At 39.2% G+C, this 19,435-nt stretch overlaps 1 protein-coding gene across 2 annotated transcripts in view; it reads left to right on the forward strand.

Moving 5' to 3' along the window:
- LMBRD1 (LMBR1 domain containing 1) overlaps positions 1–19,435 on the forward strand; it is a 116,310-nt gene that overhangs the window by 20,091 nt on the left and 76,784 nt on the right. For both annotated transcript variants that reach the window (XM_059083830.2, XM_067011390.1), the window contains one exon: positions 18,535–18,632. In XM_059083830.2, the coding sequence (XP_058939813.1) occupies positions 18,535–18,632 (98 nt within the window). The remainder of the gene's footprint in view (positions 1–18,534; positions 18,633–19,435) is intronic.

Below are 19,435 nucleotides of genomic sequence, written 5' to 3' on the forward strand. Positions count from 1 at the left end.
CTCAGCATTACATTTGAGACTTACCTGTATTGTTGTGGGTAACAGTACTTTGTTGATTCTCATTACTGTATAATATTCCATTGTAACAGCAAACCATAGTTTATCCACCCTCGTATTGATGATCAGCTGGGTGGTTCAGCTTTTGGCTATTTCGGATGTTGCTGCTGTGAGGCTCTTGTATATATGTGTGTGTGGTGTGTGTATGTGTCTGCGTATACATATAGATAGACGCGTATGCATATATATATAGAGAGAGATACACTGCATTGTTTTCCATTGTATGGATACTCTTTTTCAAATAATCCCAGATAATTAGAGATTTCGTACGTTCTTACTTTTTGCTGTTAAGCAATTCTATAGTGAAAATAGGAGGCTTTGCCAAAGTGTGTGCGTATTTAGAGGAGTTACGTAATGGAACTGAGGAAGAATAAGATGGACCAAGAAGGTTTCAAACTCCAGTTTCTATGCCAGGCATTTTAGAGCACCTGAGAGAGTTTTTAGGAAGTTTCTCCTCACTCCCTATTGGTTAATTGCTGAAAAATTGTACAATCATTTGGAACTCAGTATCTAATTTGTGAAGAGTGCCACGGGACCTGGAGGTCAGCTTAGCTTCTCTCTGACTTCTCCACCCGCGAGATGATACTGGAGGGGTGCCTCTTTGTCGTAGCAGGAGTGTTAGTGCTGAGTAGGTGTCAATGCCGGGCAGATGTCTCTCGAACTTCATATCCCTGTGTCCAGTGGTCCATTTGTCAACTTCTACCGAGAAGTTAACTTCTTTAACTTAACATTTCTAGAGCAGCTGATCCTCAGTCGGTTATACTCTATAAATCTGCGGGTTTCAGTGAACAGCCACCGGGAGAATACAGCTGCTCAGGCCAGAAACCTTGGAGTCATCCTTGACTCTGTTTTTTCACACTGTGTATCACATATGGCAGTACGTTCTCTCGTGTTTGACTTTCAGAATTTATCCATAATCTGGGAGTTCCCTGGTGGCCTAGTGGTTAGGATTTTGGGCTTTCACCGCTGTGGCCCCGGGTTCAACCCTGGTTGGGGAACTGAGATCCTGCAAGCCTTGCAGTCCGGCAAAACAAAAATAAAAACAAAGTTCATCCAGAATCTGACCAGTTCCCACTGCTGTTTTAGTCAGTTGGGACTGCTGTAACAAAAACATCGTAGACGAGGTGGTTTAAGCAGCAAACATTTATTTCTCTGAGTTCTGGAGGCTGAGAAGTCCAAGATCAAGGTGCTGACGATCTGGTGTCTGGCGAGGACCTGCTTCCTGGTTTGCAGATGGCTGTCTTCTTGTTGTGTCCTGACATGGCAGAGAGAGAGAGAGAGAGCGAGAGAGCGAGCAAGCTCTCGGGTCCCTTCTTACAAGCACTAATCCCGTTCATGAGGGCTCCACTCTCATGACCTAATTACCTCCCACCTTGAAACCCCAGCTCATTGGAGATTAGACTTCAGTGTATGAATTTTGGGGAGACACCGTTAGTCCATAACGCTGTGTAAATGCGAAGGGATAATGGATACTTCCATGTTGTTAAGGTTGCATGATCTGGGGTGTGACTTCACACATGGCCAAGTAAGAAGGTTGGCAGAGCCTCTCCTCAAAAAAGCAATACAGGACTTACAGAAGAACAACTTCGGTGCTTTGGAAATCACCCAAATACAAGACTGTTTGTACTTGCAAACTGGTAAGGACAGTGGTCGTGTGTAATGTTTTAGACTGGGTCTGTTGCCTCCCCTCTAACCAGCTCTCCCCTCTTCAGCCTGGTTATGTTCTGAACTGAATGAAGATAAAAATACAACATACCAAAATTTATGAAGTGCGGCTAAAGAAGTGCTCAGGGGATGACTTGCAGCTTTAAATTTCTCTTGAGAAAAGAAGTCTCAGTTGGGACTTCCCTGGTGGCACAGTGGATAAGACTTCACGCTCCCAATGCAGGGGACCCCGGTTCGATCCCTGGTCAGGGAACTAGATCCTACATGCCGCGGAGCAGCTAAGAGTTTGCATGCTGCAACTAAGGATCCTGCCTGCCGCAACTAAGACCTGGTGCAGCCAAATAAAAAACAACAAAAAAAAGTCGTCTCAGTTGCCTAAACTGCTGCCTTATGAACTAGAAAAAGAAAAGCCAACTGAACTCTAAGCGACCACAAGAAAGGAAATAAAGGTTAGAGGGAAATCAATGAAATAGAAATCACATATTATGCACCATGACAAGAATGCAAGCAAGGCTGGTTTAATATCCCAAAATCAAGTCATGTAACATACCATATTAATGGAATAAAGGACAAAACCCACAACAGATACAAAATCTCAATAGATACGAAAAAAAGCGTGAATTTTACAAAATCCACTGCTGGTAGAAACTCTCAGCTGTCTGGTCACAGAAGGGAGCTTCCTCAACTTGGTAAAGGGCATCTATGGATAACCTACTCCTGACAGGTGAAAGACTGAATGCTTTTCCTCTAAGATTAGGAACAAGGCAAGAATGTGTGCTCTCGCCAGTGCTGCTCATGCCCATAGATAAATAGATAAATAAACTGGAGAGGAAGAATTAAGACTCTTATTTTCTCAGCTGACATGAGATCCAATAGGTGCAAAATCTCAAGGAATTATATAAAGTCAAATAGAACTAATAAACAAGTTTAGCAGGGCTACAGGATGCAAGATTAATATGAAGACTAGAAATCTACAATTCAAATGAAATGAAGAAAACGATTCCATTCACAAAGCATCAGAAGGAAAAAAAGAAACACCTGAGAATACATTTAACAAAAGTGTAAGACTTACACACTGAAAACAACAAAATATTGTTGATAGAAATTAAAGATCTAAATAAATAGACGTTTGTTATTAATGGATTTGAAAACATAATATTGTAAGGATGGCAGTTATAGCAATTTTCCCTCAAATTGACAGTGTTTTTCTTTTTTCTTTTTTTTTTTAGAAATTGACAAATGGTTCCTGAAATTTACATGGAAATGCAGAGGATCTAGAGCAGCCAAAAACAATTTTGAAAAAGATTAATGTTAGAGAATTATACTATTAGATTTCAAAACTTACCATAAAACACAATAAACAAGACAGTGTGATATTGAAGAGGGATAGATACATAGAGCCATAGAATTCAGAGACTAGAGAAAAACCCTTACATTCATGATCAATTGATTTTAAACAGCTGTGGCCATTCAGTTTCATCCTTTTCAGTTTCAATAATTGTCGGGTAAATTGGATAACCACATTCCACAATAACAGCCAACAACGTTGAGCCTTACCCGACATATACAAAAATTAACTCAAAAGTCAGAGACCTAACCTATAAAAGTTTAAAACTTCTAGAAGAAATTCAAGGACATACGTTCATGATGGGTTATAGAGAGAGTTCTTAGATATGACACAAAAGCTGTATTCATGAGAGAAACCTTGATAAATTCTACTTTATCAAAATTAAAAACTTTGTCCTTCAAAAGACGTAATTTAAAAAATGAAGGTAAGCCACAGACAAGGAGAAGATATTAGCAAATCATGTATCTCATAAAGGGCTTGTATTCAGAATGTATAAACAGTTCTTACCAATCACTGAGTATACAAACAGTTAAAAAATGAGCAAAATATTTGAGCAAACCTTCATCAGTAATAATCTCTAGGGACTTCCCTGGTGGCACGGTGGTTAAGCATCCGCCTGCCAATGCAGGGGACATGGGTTCGAGCCCTGGTCCGGGAAGATGCCACGGAGCAACTAAGCCCGTGCGCTGCAACTACTGAGCCTGCATTCTAGAGCCCACCAACCACAACTACTGAGCCCATGTGCCACAACTACTGAAGCCTGCGAGCCTAGAGCCTGTGCTCTGCAGCAGGGAAGCCACGCACTGCAACTAGAGAAAGCCCACGCGCAGCAACAAAGACCCAACGCAGCCAAAAATAAATACATAAATTTATTTTAAAAAATTAACGATCTCTAAATCGCTTGTAAGCACATAAAAAGATGTACAACATTGTTAATCATTAGGGAAATGTAGATTAAATCCCCGGTGAGATGCTACTACACAGCCACCAGAATGGTGTCAGCTTAGGCTGCTGTTACAGAATACCGCAGACTGGGTGGCTTAAACAACAGACACGTATTTCTCATGGTTGTAGAGACTGGGAAGTGTAAGATCAAGGTGTCAGCAGATTCAGTTCCTCTCTTGGCTTGCAGAGGGCTGCCTTCTTGCTGTGTCCTCACGTGGCAGAGGGACGGGGAGAGAGAGAGATCTGGCTTCTCTTCCCTTTATCCTGAGGACCCAAATCATGTCATGGGGGTCCCACTCATGACTTCATCTAAACCTAATTACCTACCAAAGTTCCGACCTCCAAATACCATCACACTAGAGGTTAGGGCTCTAACCTGTACATTTTGGGGTGAAGAAACATTCAGTCCGTAACGGCTGTAGTAAAAACCAGACACTATCCAAGTATTGACAGATCCGGAGAAACTGGAAAGTTCAAACGCTGCTGTTGGGAATGCAGGGTGGTGCATTGTGTTGGAAAGCAGTCTTCAACTTTGCTAAAAAGTTAAACTTACTGTATGATCCAGCTGAACATAATGTCCACATGAAGATGTATGCAAATTCCACAGCAGCTTTTTTCGTAATAGCACAGAACTGGAAAGAATCCACATGTTTGACAACTGATGAATATTTAAGTGAAATGTGTTCTGTCCATACAATGGGATGTGTGTTCAGCAATCTGACTCAGAGATCAGCAAATTGTGGCTTGGCCCATGGGCCCCTAAATCTAGATACCTATTTGTTTACCTGTTGTCTGTGGCTACTTTCATGCTGTAACATCAGAGTTGAGTGGTTGTGACAGAGGTGTATAGGCTGCAAAGCTGAAAATATGATCTGACCCTTTACAGAAAAAAATCTCCCAACCCCTGTGCTTAGTGAAAGAAGCTGGAGACGAAAGACTGCATCTTGTATAATTACATCTATATGAAATGTCCAGAAAAGGCAAAATCTCTAGAGACAGAAAGCAGATCAGTGGTTGCCTCAAACTGGGGTTTGGAGTGCGATTAATTGCAAACAGGCACAGAGCAGCTTGTCTGAGGTAACAGAAATGTTCTAAAAATGAATCATGGTGATAGTTACCCAACTGTATACATTTACTAAAAATCATTGAATTGTAGACCTACAGTTTGTGCATCTTGTGATGTGTAAATTGTATTACAAAGTTGTTGGGAGAAATATTCAATGGGCAAACGTAAGTCAAGAGTGTAGCACAGAGCTGGATATATGACAGGCTGTCAGCACAGTATAGCTGTTAGTATTATGACTTAAAACTTGAGGGGACTTGCATTATTATGATTTTTTATTTTCTAGAGTTGGAATCTTATCCTAATTTACAGATGGAAAAAAAATGAGGCTGAAAAGTTATGGAGTACTAAGGTTTATAAATTGGAATTTGATTCTTTGTATATCACACAACATGGCTTCCAAGAATAGTCAGGTAGTAATGCTAATTTGCATTATGTCTTTTTTATGTACTGTTATTTCAGCTAATATTTCTATGAATAGCTTTGGAGTCAACAGTTAATGATAACAGTCTAGTTATCATTAATTGCCACGCAACTGAATTACACTATAAATTGCTCAGCTTTTTCTCTGACCATGTAGTTTAACAATTTCTTGTTATAAAAGTGGCATTGCAGTGTAAAACTTGAAATAAATACCATAGAGAGAGGCAACAACCAGTGAAAATGGTCCTTAAGGTAAATGACTGTTCTTCGGATGACATATTCTAAATTAAAACCTGTAAACGATTTTATTCTCCAAGTTCTATACTGTCAGATCATGCACCAGTGTTTCAATCACTTTGCTCTACTGTCAGCAATGGTACTAGTTATCTATTGTCACGTAACAAATGACCCCCAAATTTAGCAGTTGAAAACAACAAACATTGTGTCACCATTTCTGTGGGTCAGGAGTCCAGAAGCAGTGTCTCAAGGCTCCGCCAGGGGGGACCTGGCTCCCGAGCTCCCCCTTGTGGGCATGGGCGGCCTCAGGTCTTGTCTGTGTGTCCTCAGCAGTGTCGGTTCCTGGCCACATGCACCTTCCATAAAGCAGTTCACAACAGGCCTGCGAGCAAGCTGGAAACCAGTCTTTCAGTAACTTGTTCCCTGACTGTCGTCATACTGTCTTATCAGCAGTGATTTACTGGTCCAGCCCACACTGAAAGGCAGGGCGTGAATATTGGAAGTGCTGGGCTCATCAGGAGCATTTTAGAGGCTGCCCACCACAGCTGTCTTGCAAATGTTGACAGTTTTGATATTTACTCGACGCAAAGTACTTTTATACTTGCACAGTATTTATTAAGCATGCGAAGTTTGAGGTTTGAAGTCAGCATTTTGAAGTTCCGTGTGTGTCTTTCCCTGACGCCATCTCCTCCCCAACCCCCTTAGAAATAACCACTACTTAAATTGTCTGTGTTAATTCCTTGTGTGCCTTATAGTGTTACCATCCTCTGTCCTTAGTTTTACATTTTTTGAACTTTATATGAAATTACTTGCTTGTTTTCATTCAACCACACGTTCGCGGGATTCAAACATGTTATTGCATAAAGCGTAGTTTATTTTCATTGTGTATGACTATATACTGCATGTTGGTCCGTCTGGACATTTGGACTTTTTGCTATTAAAAATTGTGCAGTGAACATGTTTGTACACGTTTCTTGTTGCATGTGTGCAAAATATATACATATAATGGAGTCGATGGGTCGTAAGTTATGTTCATCTTCAACAGTCTAAATAATGACATCATTTTTCTAAATGTACCAGTTTAAGTCTTGTTAGGAGGATATAGCCTTCTAGTTGCTCTATACCCTAAACTTTGAACATTGCCGTGTATTTTTAGTTTTTGCCAGTCTGTTGAGTGTGAAATGATCGTTCACTAATCTGCATTTCACTTATTTGGAAATGAAGTTGCATGTCTTTTAAGATTTATTGGCTTTTTCAGTTTTCTGCTTCAAGTGCCTTTTTGCAGTTGGGTTGTGTTTTCCTTACTGATATAAGAAATTTTTTAATGTACTCTGAGTAGTTCATACAGCGATTCTAAATATTCTCTCTTTTTCCCACTAGAATTAAGCGATGTGAGAGTAGGGGACTCTGAGTTTTGATTTAACCATGTCTGTGACCCCCTAGAATGATGCCTGGAAAGTACTCAGTAGATGTTTGTTGAATTGAATACATTTGTCAGGGGAGATAATCATATGAAGTTTTTTGGTTTTAGTTCCTCCAAGTGATGTGTTACCTGGATAAATTGCTATTAAACCAACTTTGCATTCCTAGGATAAACCCAGACTGGTCATAACCGTGGCTTTTGGGGTTTGTTTTAAAATCTTCTGCTGGATTTGATTGCTTCTGTCTTGTTTAGGATTCTTTTAAAAATTGATTCAGAGGTGAAACTGGTCCGTAATTTTCCTTTATCTTACTCTCATCAGGTTTGAGTATCAAGGCTCTGCCAGCTTCCCAAAATGAATTAAGAAGTGCTCTTTCTGTGTGTTAGAGAATGCTGTGAACCACTGAGCATTACCATATGGTTCTTTTCTCCCATCATCTGTTTACATGTGACTGGTGACTAAGGGGTAGAAGTGAGCATGGCACTTTGTACTAATATTCCTAATGAACCATTCACAAAATTTTTGCTTTTCACCGTGCAGCTGAGTTCCTCTGTTTTCGAATTCTTACCAGCCATGTGGGAGTATGGGATGAAAGTATGGAGTATGGAAGCCACGTCTTCACCAGCAGGGATGAAACAATGATTTCATTGAATTAGGAGGTGTGATTTCTACCTGACCATTTTGGTCTCCTTATTCCACTGAGTGAACAGGCCCTAATAGTTACTGTATCAGCTGGAGGGACTGGTGCTGATTATTAGGGGAAGGAGGGAAGGAGAAGTATATCTTGAACCCAGGGGACTCTGTGGCACCTCATGATGCTGCCATGTTCGGTGGCAAAAACAAATCTATTCCACTCACCCCTCACGAGCACCACCAGGGACTCAGGATGGCTCAGGAGTGAATGTTTGGGGTCCCACATTTCTCCTACAAAATTCTGCCTCAGGAATTACAGCTGGCTGCTGTGAACAGATCGGAAATGCATGGCTTAAATAGTATAGTGGTTTTTCAGTCTTACTTAAAATAAGTCTGGAGAGAGGCTATCCAAGGCTGGTAAGGCAGCATCCGGAGGGGCCTAAGCTCCTCTCCTCTCTGCTCTCCATCCTTAGTACCTGATTTCTACTTTAAGGTCACCACAAAGTCCAAGAGAGTAGCTGGAGTTTAAGCTATGATGTGTCCATTTCAGGCAGAAAGTCAAAGGAGGGGAGAAAGACAAAAAAGGGAGTGGGAGCTGAAAGGAAAATGAGTATTGTGTATGCAGCTAGTAGCCTTGACCCCAGATTGTTTCAGCTGGGACAATGGGATAATTTTAGAAGGCTTTTAGAGTTCACAGAATATCTTTATACTTTGACCCTCTAAAACAAAATGCTTTGTAATGATTAACTGTACTACTGTAATATTGACTAAGTTATTCTTTGTTTTAGTGTTTTCACTGGTAGTTGGGAGGGATAAAGAATGTCTAAAAATTCAGAAGTCTAATTTATCCAAGTTAATTCTTATGTGAGTTATAATTAATGATACAGTTTGGAAAAGGTAGATTGCATATATTTAAAAAATCATAAGAATTATCATGTATTCTTTGCTACAGTTTTTGTCTGTGGCCTTTTGAGAGTTGATGGCTTTCTGTTCACTTGTTTTTGTTAGTTTTGTTTTAAAAAAAGAACTCGTTTTATGAGTTTAATTTTTGCCAGTTTCTCTGGGCATGAGGTTTTTAAAACTTATTTATTTTTCTTTGTTTTTTTGTGTGTTTCTTTGTTTCTTTTTTTCCCCTTTCTTTTGGACGGTGAGGTTTAAAATTTTTTTATCAGTCTGTTTTCTTTGATGTTAGTGGGACTATTAAACCAAGTAGTCTGTTTATCTTTTACTTGCTGGTAGCAGTCTTTAAACAAAAACATTTACAAGTAAATATAAAGACGTCAGGATATAAGAGTGTCATCCCTGTTGGAGTTAAGAATAATTTTACTTTGAAAATAGCTATCAGTTTGAAGTAGAATTTTATTAGTTTTATTTATTTATTTTGCATGGAACAGTGTTTTTCTTTTTTAAACATCTTTATTGGAGTATAATTGCTTTACATTGTTGTGTCAGTTTCTGCTGTATAACACAGTGAATCAGCTACAAGTATACATATATCTCCATATCCCCTCCGTCTTGAATCTCGATCCCACCCTCCCTATCCCACCCCTCTAGGTGGTCACAAAGCACCGAGCTGACCTCCCTGTGCTATGTGGCTGCTTCCCACTGGCTATCTATTTTACATTTGGTAGTGTATATATGTCCATGCCGCTCTCTCACTTTGTCCCAGCTTACCCTTCCCCTTCCGCATGTCCTCAAATCCATTCTCTAGTAGGTCTGTGTTTTATTCCTGTCCTGCCCCTAGGTTCCTCAGAGCCATTTTCCTTTTTTTAGATTCCATGTGTATGTGTTAGCATATGGTATTTGTTTTTCTCTTTCTGACATACTACACTCTGTATGACGGACTCTAGGTCCATCCACCTCACTACAAATAACTCAATTTCATTTCTTGTTATGGCTGAGTAATATGACATTGTATATATGTGCCATATCTTCTTCATCCATTCATCTGTTGATGGACATTTAGATTGCTTCCATGTCCTGGCTATTATAAATAGTGCTCTAGTGAACATTGTGGTACATGTCTCTTTGTGAATTATGGTTTTCTCAGGGTATATGCCCAGTAGTGGGATTGCTGGGTCATATGGTAGCTCTATTTGAAGTTTTTTAAGGAAGCTTCATACTGTTCCCCATAGTGGCTGTATCAATTTACATTCCCACCAACAGTGCAAGAGGGTTCCCTTTTCTCCACACCCTCTCCAGTATTTATTGTTTGTGGGTTTTTTGATGGTGGCCATTCTGACTGGTGTGAGGTGATACCTTGTAGTTTTGATTTGCATTTCTCTAATAGTTAGTGATGTTGAGAATCTTTTCATGTGCATCTTGGCCATCTGTATGTCTTTGGTGAAATGTCTATTTAGGTCTTCTGCCCATTGTTTAATTGGGTTGTTTGTGCTTTTGATATTGAGCTCTGTGAGCTCCTTGTATATTTTGGAGATTAATCCTTTGTCCGTTGCTTCGTTTGCAAATATTCTTTCCCATTCTGAGGGTTGTCTTTTGGTCCTGTTTATGGTTTCCTTTGCTGTTCAAAAGCTTTTAAGTTTCATTAGGTCGCATTTGTTTTATTTCCATTTCTCTAGGAGCTGGGTTAAAAAGGATCTTGCTGTGATTTATGTCATAGAGTGTTCTGCCTATGTTTTCCTCTAAGAGTTTTATAGGGTCCAGTCTTACATTTAGGTCTCTAATCCATTTTGGGTTTATTTTTGTGTATGGTGTTAAGGGAGTGTTCTAATTTCATTCTTTTACATGTAGCTGTCCAGTTTTCCCAGCACCACTTATTGAAGAGGCTGTCTTTTCTCCATTGTATATTCTTGCCTCCTTTATCAAAGGTAAAGTGACCATATGTGCATGGGTTTATCTCTGGGCTTTCTATCCTGTTCCACTGATCTATGTTTCTGTTTTTGTGCCACTACCATACTCTCTTGCTTACTGTAGCTTTGTAGTATAGTCTGAAGTCAGGGAGCCTGATTCCTCCAGCTCCGTTTTTCTTCCTCCAGATTGCTTTGGCTCTTCAGGGTCTTTTGTGTTTGCATACAAATTGTGAAATTTTTTGTTCTAGTTCTGTGAAAAATGCCATTGGTAGTTTGATAGGGATTGCATTGAATCTGTAGATTGCTTTGGGTAGTATAGTCATTTTCACAGTGTTGATTCTTCCAATTCAATAACATGGTATATCTCTCCATCTGTCTCTATCATGTTCAATTTCTTTCATCAGTGTCTTATAGTTTTTTGCATACAGGTCTTTTGTCTCCTTAGGTAGGTTTATTCCTAGGTGTTTTATTCTTTTTGTTGCAATGGTAACTGGGAGTGTTTCCTCAATTTCTCTTTCAGATTTTTCATCATTAGTGTATAGGAATGCAAGAGACTTCTGTGCATTCATTTGGTATCCTGCTACTTTACCTAATTCATTTATTAGTCCTAATAGTTTTCTAGTAGCATCTTTAGGATTCTCTCCATATACTATCATGTCATCTGCAAACAGTGACAGCTTTACTTCTTCTTTTCCCATGTGGATTCCTTTTATTTCTTTTTCTTCTCTGATTGCTGTGGCTAAAACTTCCAAAACTGTGTTCACTAATAATGGTAAGAGTGGGCAACCTTGTCTTTTTCTGATCTTAGTGGAAATGGTTTCAGTGTTTCACCATTGAGAACAATGTTGGCTGTGGATTTGTCATATGTGGCCTTCATTATGTTGAGGTAAGTTCCCTCTGTGCCTACTTTCTGGAGAGTTTTTATCATCAGTGGGTGTTGAAGTTTGTCAAAAACTTTTTCTGCATCTATTGAGATTATCATATGGTTTTTCTCCTTCAACTTGTTAATATGGTGTATCACATTGATTGATTTGCATATATTGAAGACTCCTTGCGTTCCTGGGATAAACCCCACTTGATCATGGTGTATGATCCTTTTCATGTGCTGTTGGATTCTGTTTGCTAGTATTTTGTTGAGGATTTTTGGCATCTATGTTCATCAGTGATATTGGCCTGGAGTTTTCTTTTTTTGTGACATCTTTGTCTGGTTTTGGTATCAGGGTGATGGTGGCCTCGTAGAATGAGTTTGGGAGTGTTCCTCCCTCTACTATATTTTGGAAGAGTTTGAGAAGGATAGGTGTTAGCTCTCCTCTAAATGTTTGATAAAAATTGCCTGTGAAGCCATCTGGTCCTGGGCTTTTGTTTGTTGGAAGATTTTTTTTTTTTTTTTTTTTTTTTTTTTTTTTTTTTTTTTTTATTTTTATTTTTTTGCGGTACGCGGGCCTCTCACTGTTGTGGCCTCTCCCGTTGCGGAGCACAGGTTCCGGACGCACAGGCTCAGCGGCCATGGCTCACGGGCTTAGTTGCTCCGCGGCATGTGGGATCTTCCCGGACCAGGGCACGAACCCGTGTCTCCTGCATCGGCAGGCGGATTCTCAACCACTGCGCCACCAGGGAAGCCCTTGTTGGAAGATTTTAAATCACAGTTTCAATTTCAGTGCTTGTGATTGGTCTGTTTATATTTTCTGTTTCTTCCTGGTTCAGTCTCAGAAGGTTGTGCTTTTCTAAGAATTTGTCCACTTCTTCCAGGTTGTCCATTTTATTGGCATATAGTTGCTTCTAGTAATCTCTCATGATCCTTTGTATTCTGCAGTGTCAGTTGTTACTTTTCCTTTTGCATTTCTAATTCTGTTGATTTGAGTCTTCTCCCTTATTTTCTTGATGAGTCTGGCTAATGGTTTATCAATTTTGTTTATCTTCTCAGAGAACCAGCTTTTAGTTTTATTGATCTTTGCTGTCGTTTCCTTCATTTCTTTTTCATTGATTTCTGATCTGATCTTTATGATTTCTTTCCTTCTGCTAACTTTGGGGTTTTTTTTGTTCTTCTTTCTCTAATTGCTTTAGGTCTGAGGTTAGGTTATTTGAGATGTTTCTTGTTTCTTGAGGTAGGATTGTATTGCTATAAACTTCCCTGTTACAACTGCTTTTGCTACATCCCATAGGTTTTGGGTCGTCATGTATTCATTGTCATTTGTTTCTTTGTCATTTGTTGGTTTTCATCTCTTGGTTATTTAGTATTGTTTAGCCTCCATGTGTTTGTATTTTTTACAGATTTCCTATAATTGATATCTAGTCTCGAAGTGTAGTCTGAAAAGATACTTGATATGATTTCAATTTTGTTAAATTTTCCAAGGCTTGATTTGTGACCCAAGATATGATCTATCCTGGAGAAATGTTCCACGAGCACTTGAGCAAAAAGTGTATTTTGTTGTTTTTGATGGAATGTCCTATAAATATTAACTAGATCCATCTTGTTTAATGTGTCATTTAAAGCTTGTGTTTCCTTATTTATTTTCATTTTGGTTGATCTGTCTGTTGGTGCAAGTGGGTTGTTAAAGTCCCCTATTATTATTGTGTTACTGTCGGTTTCCCCTTTTATGGCTGTTAGCATTTGCCTTATGTATTGAGGTGCTCCTATGTTGGGTTCATAAGTATTTACAATTGTTATATCTTCTTCTTGGGTTGATCCCTTGATCATAATGTAGTGTCCTTCTTTGTCTCTTGTAATAGTCTTTGTTTTAAAGTTTATTTTGTCTGATATTAGAATTGCTACTCCAGCTGTCTTTTGATTTCCATTTGCATGGAATATCTTTTTCCATCCCCTCACTTTCAGTCTCTGAGTGTCCCTAGATCTGAAGTGGGTCTCTTGTAGACAGCATATATATGGGTCTTGTTTTTGTATACATTCAGCCTGTCTGTTTCTTTTGATTGAGTCATTTTATCCACTTACATTTAAGGTAGCTATCGATATGTATGTTCCCATTACCATTTTCTTAATTGTTTGGGGTTTGTTTTTGTAGGTCTTTCCCTTCTCTTGTGTTTCTTTCCTAGAGAAGCGCCTTTAGCGTTTGTTGTAAAGCTGGTTTGGTGGTGCTGAATTCTCTTAGCTTTTGCTTGTCTGTAAAGGTTTTAATTTCTCTGTCAAATCTGAATGAGATCCTTGCTGGGTCGAGTAATCTTGGTTGTAGGTTTTTCCCTTTCATCACTTTAAATATGTCCTGTTAGTCCCTTCTGGCCTGCAGAGTTTCTGCTGAAAGATCGGCTCTTAAACTTATGGGTTATGGTATTTGTTGTTTTTCCCTTGCTGCTTTTAATAATTTTTCTTTGTATTTTATACTTGATACTTTGATTGTTATGTGTCTTGGCGTGTTTCTCCTTGGTTTTATCCTTTGTGGGACTCTCTGCGCTTCCTGGAGTTGATTGACTGTTTCCTTTCCCATATTTGGGAAGTCTTCCAATATAATCTCTTCAAATATTTTCTCAGTCCCTTTTTTTTTTCTGTTCTTCTTCTGGGACCCTTGTAATTCAAATGTTGGTGTGTTTAATGTTGTCCCAGAGGTCTCTGAGATGCTACTTAATTCTTTTCATTCTTTATTCTTTATTCTCCTCTGCAGTAGTTATTTCCACTATTTTTTCTTCCAGGTCACTTATCCGTTGTTTTACCTCAGTTATTCTGCTATTGATTCTTTCTAGAGAATTTTAAATTTCATTTATTGTGCTGTTCATCACTGTTTGTTTGCTCTTTAGTTCTTCTAGGTCCTTGTTCAACATTTCTTGTATTTTCTCCATTGTCTTTCCAAGATTTTGGATCATCCTTATTATCATTACTCTGAATTCTTTCTCAGGTAGGCTACCTATTTCCTCTTCATTGTTTGGTCTGGTGGGTTTTTACCTTGCTCCTTCATCTGCTGTGTATTTCTCTGTCTTCTCATTTTGCTTAACTTACTGTGTTTGGGGTCTCCTTTTCGCAGGCTGCAGGTTCGTAGTTCTGTTGTTTTTGGTGTCTGTCCCCAGTGGTTTAGGTTGGTTCAGTGGGTTGTGTAGGCTTCCAGGTGGAGGGGACTGGTGCCTGTGTTCTGATGATGAGGCTGGATCTTGTCTTTCTGGGGGGAAGGACCGCGTCTGGTGGTGTGTTTTGGGGTGTCTGTGAACTTAGTATGATTTTAGGCAGCCTCTCTGCTAATGGGTGGGGTTCCTGACTTGCTAGGTGTTTGGCAAGGGGTGTGCAGTACTGGAGCTTGCTGGTCGTTGAGTGGAGCTGGGTCTTAGCGTTGAGATGGAGATCTCTGGGAGAACTCTCGCTGATTGATATCACATGGGGATGGGAGGTCTCCAGTGGTCCAATGTCCTGGACTCGGCTCTCCCACCTCAGAGGCTCAGACTTGACACTCGGCCGGAGCAGAGACCCTGTCAGCCACACGGTAGTTCTGTGATCTTTGACCAGGCAGTGTACCTCTCTGTGCTTCAGATTTCCTTTCGTGTAGCACCTCCTCACCCCAGAGGCCCAGTCAGGTACGAGGGGAGGGCTGTCGCTCCCAGGCTATGCAGGGAGGAAGCCCGTGAGGCTGAAGTAGATCTTTAAATGAAGCAATGTCTCTGTTTGATGATAGTGGTAGCAGCATTTTTTTTTCCATTTACAGATCTATTGATATAAGTCCAACTTGGCATTAGAACTGATCCAAAACACATAAAAATGTTAATTTAATTCCTTCTTCACAGTTTAACATTTACAGGCTACAGGAAGAAATCTTTTTGAAGGACACTGAGAAAGAACAGTCAGATAACCAGAAGGTAGCTTAGAATGTGGTGTCAGGGAAACAAAGACTTAGAGCAGTGCCAGGCTGAGGGGATGTTAAGAGTCTCTTCAGAATTGTGTCTTCCCCCCTTCCTTCCTCCACGTGTTGGTTCCTAGAAATTGTCTTTTCTGGATATTCCTACCAGCAACATAGGAGATTTTTGGTTGCTGTACATCCTCATGTCTCTTTATAGTCAGTAGCTGCCCAACCACGTTTTTGGTTTGGGTCATAATAAACCGGTTTTGCTAGTTCTCGAACTTCCACAAGTTCAACCATAGAAGACGTATTCTTGTGTCTGTGCTGCTTTTATTCAGTTTACGGTCTGTGAGGTTCATCCTCATCACGTGTGTTCATAGTTTAGTCTTTCTTATTGCTGTATAGTAGTCATTTGTGGGACTGTACCACTCAGTGTATCCGTTCACCTGTTGGTGGTGGACATTTGGGTCCATTCCAGTTTTTGATCACTGTTAGTAATGTGGCTGTCAACTTTTTTGTTGTGAATCAGACCCGATATTGTTTAATTCTCACGTATCTTCAGGAGGACCTGCTTGTGTGGCTGACACTTGACCAATACCTGGGAATCTGGCCCTTGGGTGTTCCCTAATGTTACTAATTGCTAAATGGTTCTGTACAGCTGAATACGGCATGGAACCACACAGTCCAACTTGTTTAGCTTGTTTGTGTGCGTGATTTATGGTGAATACTTGCTTTCCTTCTTGGGGTCTGTATTTGGTCATCATAGCTGGTCACTCAGGCAAATGTGCCTATATTCTAAATCCCCAGTAAGAGTCCTGGACTCTGCAACTCAGGCAGCCTTCTCTGGTCAGAAGGACTTTGCATATGTTGCTGCACTTCATTGCCGGGGGAATAGAATTGTTCAGTCATATGGTAGGTATATGTTTAACTTGGTAAGAAACTACTGAACAGTTTTCTACAATGTTGTGCTGTTTTATACTCCCTCTAGCAAAGTATGGGAATGTCTGTTGTTCTGCATTTTTGACAACACTTGGTATTGTCAGTTTCATTTTAGCCATCCTAGTGGGTCTGTAGTATCTCATTACAGGTTTAGTTTGCATCTTCCTGATGACTAATGATGATGAGCACCTGTTAAAAGTGCTTTTTGGCCATTTTGTATATCTTCTGTGATGAAGTATCTGTCTTTTGTCTATTTTTAAAAGTGGGTTATTTGTATTTTATTTATAGGAGTTAATTTTATACCTTGTTATGCTAAATGACTATAATGGTAACTTAGGCATTTACAAGGTCATTGATCACACAAGTTCAGGAATACCAGGAATGCTTATGAAATAGTCATTAGGCTCTTTGGCTGTGTGACGTCCTAGGCCACCAAGTAGTAGACACAAATGATGTAGTGAGGCTGAAGCCAAATCTTACTGCGTCTGTCAGTTCATCAAAGTTTCTGGCATGTGGTTGTCAGCCCACTATACTCTGTTGTCCTAATTTAGGGTTTTTCCTCTTCTGTACGATTATTTGATTATTTCAATCATAATATTGGTATGGTGATCTATAGTACTTTCCCTTTGTGTTTAATTTTTTTTTTTTTTTTTTTTGCGGTACGCTGGCCTCTCACTGCTGTGGCCTCTCTAGTTGCGGAGCACAGGCTCCGGACGCACAGGCTCAGCGGCCATGGCTCACGGGCCTAGCCGCTCCGCAGCATGTGGGATCTTCCCGGACCGATGCAGGCGGACTCTCAACCACTGCGCCACCAGGGAAGCCCGTGTTTAATTTTTTGAAGCTTTTAGAATACTTATTTTTGTTACTTTTTTCAGTACTTGTTTATTTCCACTGGCTCTTAGATTTGTAATAGAAATGTTAATACTGACTTGTCTCTGGTTTGTAGTAGAAACACCAATATTCATTACCCTTAAAGATTTACTGTCATTATTAGTTTATCATAGTATTAAAAGATTGCATAAATTTCACTGAATATCTGTAGTGCCAAAATTCAGTATGCTGACAGTCATTTTGTGATTGGTCAGTATAAATTAACTCTGATTTTTCTGTCAGTTATTTAGGGCCCTGTTCTGAGTTTTTTTTTTTTTAACTCTGTTGCAGTTAGTGGAGGCTGTTTCATAAGTGGCCTCCAGATAAATGAGATGGTGCTAGCAGGTATATAGATCATGTTTAAAAAAAAACTCTGTAACTCATACAGTTGTTCCTTCCAAGAGAATAAGTAATTTGGAGTTTATTATACATTACTAACAAATACTTTTTTAAAAATAAAGGAGTATAATGATTATCATCCTGTGGTTGCTTTATATAATTATGTTGTCACTATTTTCCATGAACTTATGTATATGCAAATAAATGTAAATACACAGGAGGTTTTAAGGCCAGGTTTCTTAGGTAGGTTTGTTAAGTCTCAAAAAGTTATTTATGTTGTTTTTACTTTAAATACTGTATCTTTTGCTGTTCAAATTTTAAGTTCTGTATTGAATTAAAAGAAATATTTTGATTGACTGACTACTGGTTGAAAGTATCTCAAATCTAATGTTATTTTAAAGCAGATAAATAGAAATTCATGTTAGTTAACTTTGAATCTGGTTTTACTGTTTTACTGTTTTTACTTTATCTTGATTTGTTATAAGATCAGTTTCATAACACTGCATATTTTAAACTTAGATTAGGGAAATCATTTGTATCAAAAATGCAGTATCAGTTATAGTTGTTTCTTTAACTTGAGTGACTGGCAAATGTGTCAGCTGTACTCAGTATTAAGGTAGAAGGAAGACAAAAGTTAAAGTTTATTTAAATGAGATGGTTCACAGAAAGTTCTTAGCACTGGTGAGTACATAATGAGACCTGAGATGTTAGCTGCCACAATTTATCGGCACAGTTACTATCATGATTATTGCTAAAAATTGCCCCATAGTTAACTTGAATTATGATTTGTTACGTAATAGTGGTGTTGATTTCTTGGAATGGGGATCAGAAAAGGCTGATTTTGGATATTACATATACCTATAGAGTTACGGTTCTAGGGATCAGATGGGGAGTATGTGTGTGTGTGTGTGTGTGTGTGTGTGTGTGTGTGTGTGTGTGTGTGTATATATATATATGAAACAGTTATTAAGTCCATGTGTTTTATCTTAACTCAGCTTATTTCTTTCCACAGCCTTATATTCTGTTATATTATTCTGTGTGTTCTTCTGGATCCCTTTTGTCTACTTCTACTATGAAGAAAAGGATGATGATGATACTGGTAAATGCACTGTGAGTAGCTTTAATTTAGAGGTCTCAGTTTAGGGGGAAAAAGATTATTTCCTTCTTTTTCAGAGAGTGATGTGACTTTGAATTTATTCTAGAGCAGTGTTGTCTAATAGAAATATAATGTAATCCACATGTGAAATTTTAAATTTTCTAGTAGCCACATTAAAATAAGTAGAAAGAGCAGTTGAAATTATTTCTCATGACACATTTTATTTAATGTAATATGTCGCAAGCATCATTATTTCAAATAGTCAAAAACATGTTAGTAATGAGACATTACATTTTGTCACACTCTGTCTTTGAAATTTAGAGTGCATTTTACACTTACAGCACACTCCAGTTCCAGCCAGCCATATCCCAGGTGCTCAGGAACCACACGGGACTTGTGACTGTTGTTTTAGAGCAGTTCTAGAGCAGGGGTCAGCAGGCTTGTTTCTGTAAAAGGCCAGGTTGTAAATATCTTAGGCTTTGTAGGCCTTACAGACTCTGTCTCAGCCACTCAGCCCTGTGGTCATAATGTGAAAGTAGCCAGAGACACAGGACTCAGCGAGTGTGATGTGAAGTAGGAAGGGGCTGCGTGTGGCCCACAGGATGTAGTTTGCTGACCCCTGTTCTAGGGCATAAAGGAGGAACATTTGCAGACTGGTCTTACTAGTCCATGGTAACGCCAATACAGAAACCTGATTAGTAGAGCACACGTGCACGCCCCAAACTGCAGATCAAGGTCACTTAAGTCTTGGTATAAAAATCTTCACTAAAACATTAGCAGATAGAATTTAGGAGCATCTTAAAAGTACATTAATGCA

Source organism: Kogia breviceps, chromosome 13, assembly GCF_026419965.1.
Source record: "Kogia breviceps isolate mKogBre1 chromosome 13, mKogBre1 haplotype 1, whole genome shotgun sequence".
NCBI classification, from domain to species: domain Eukaryota; kingdom Metazoa; phylum Chordata; class Mammalia; order Artiodactyla; family Physeteridae; genus Kogia; species Kogia breviceps.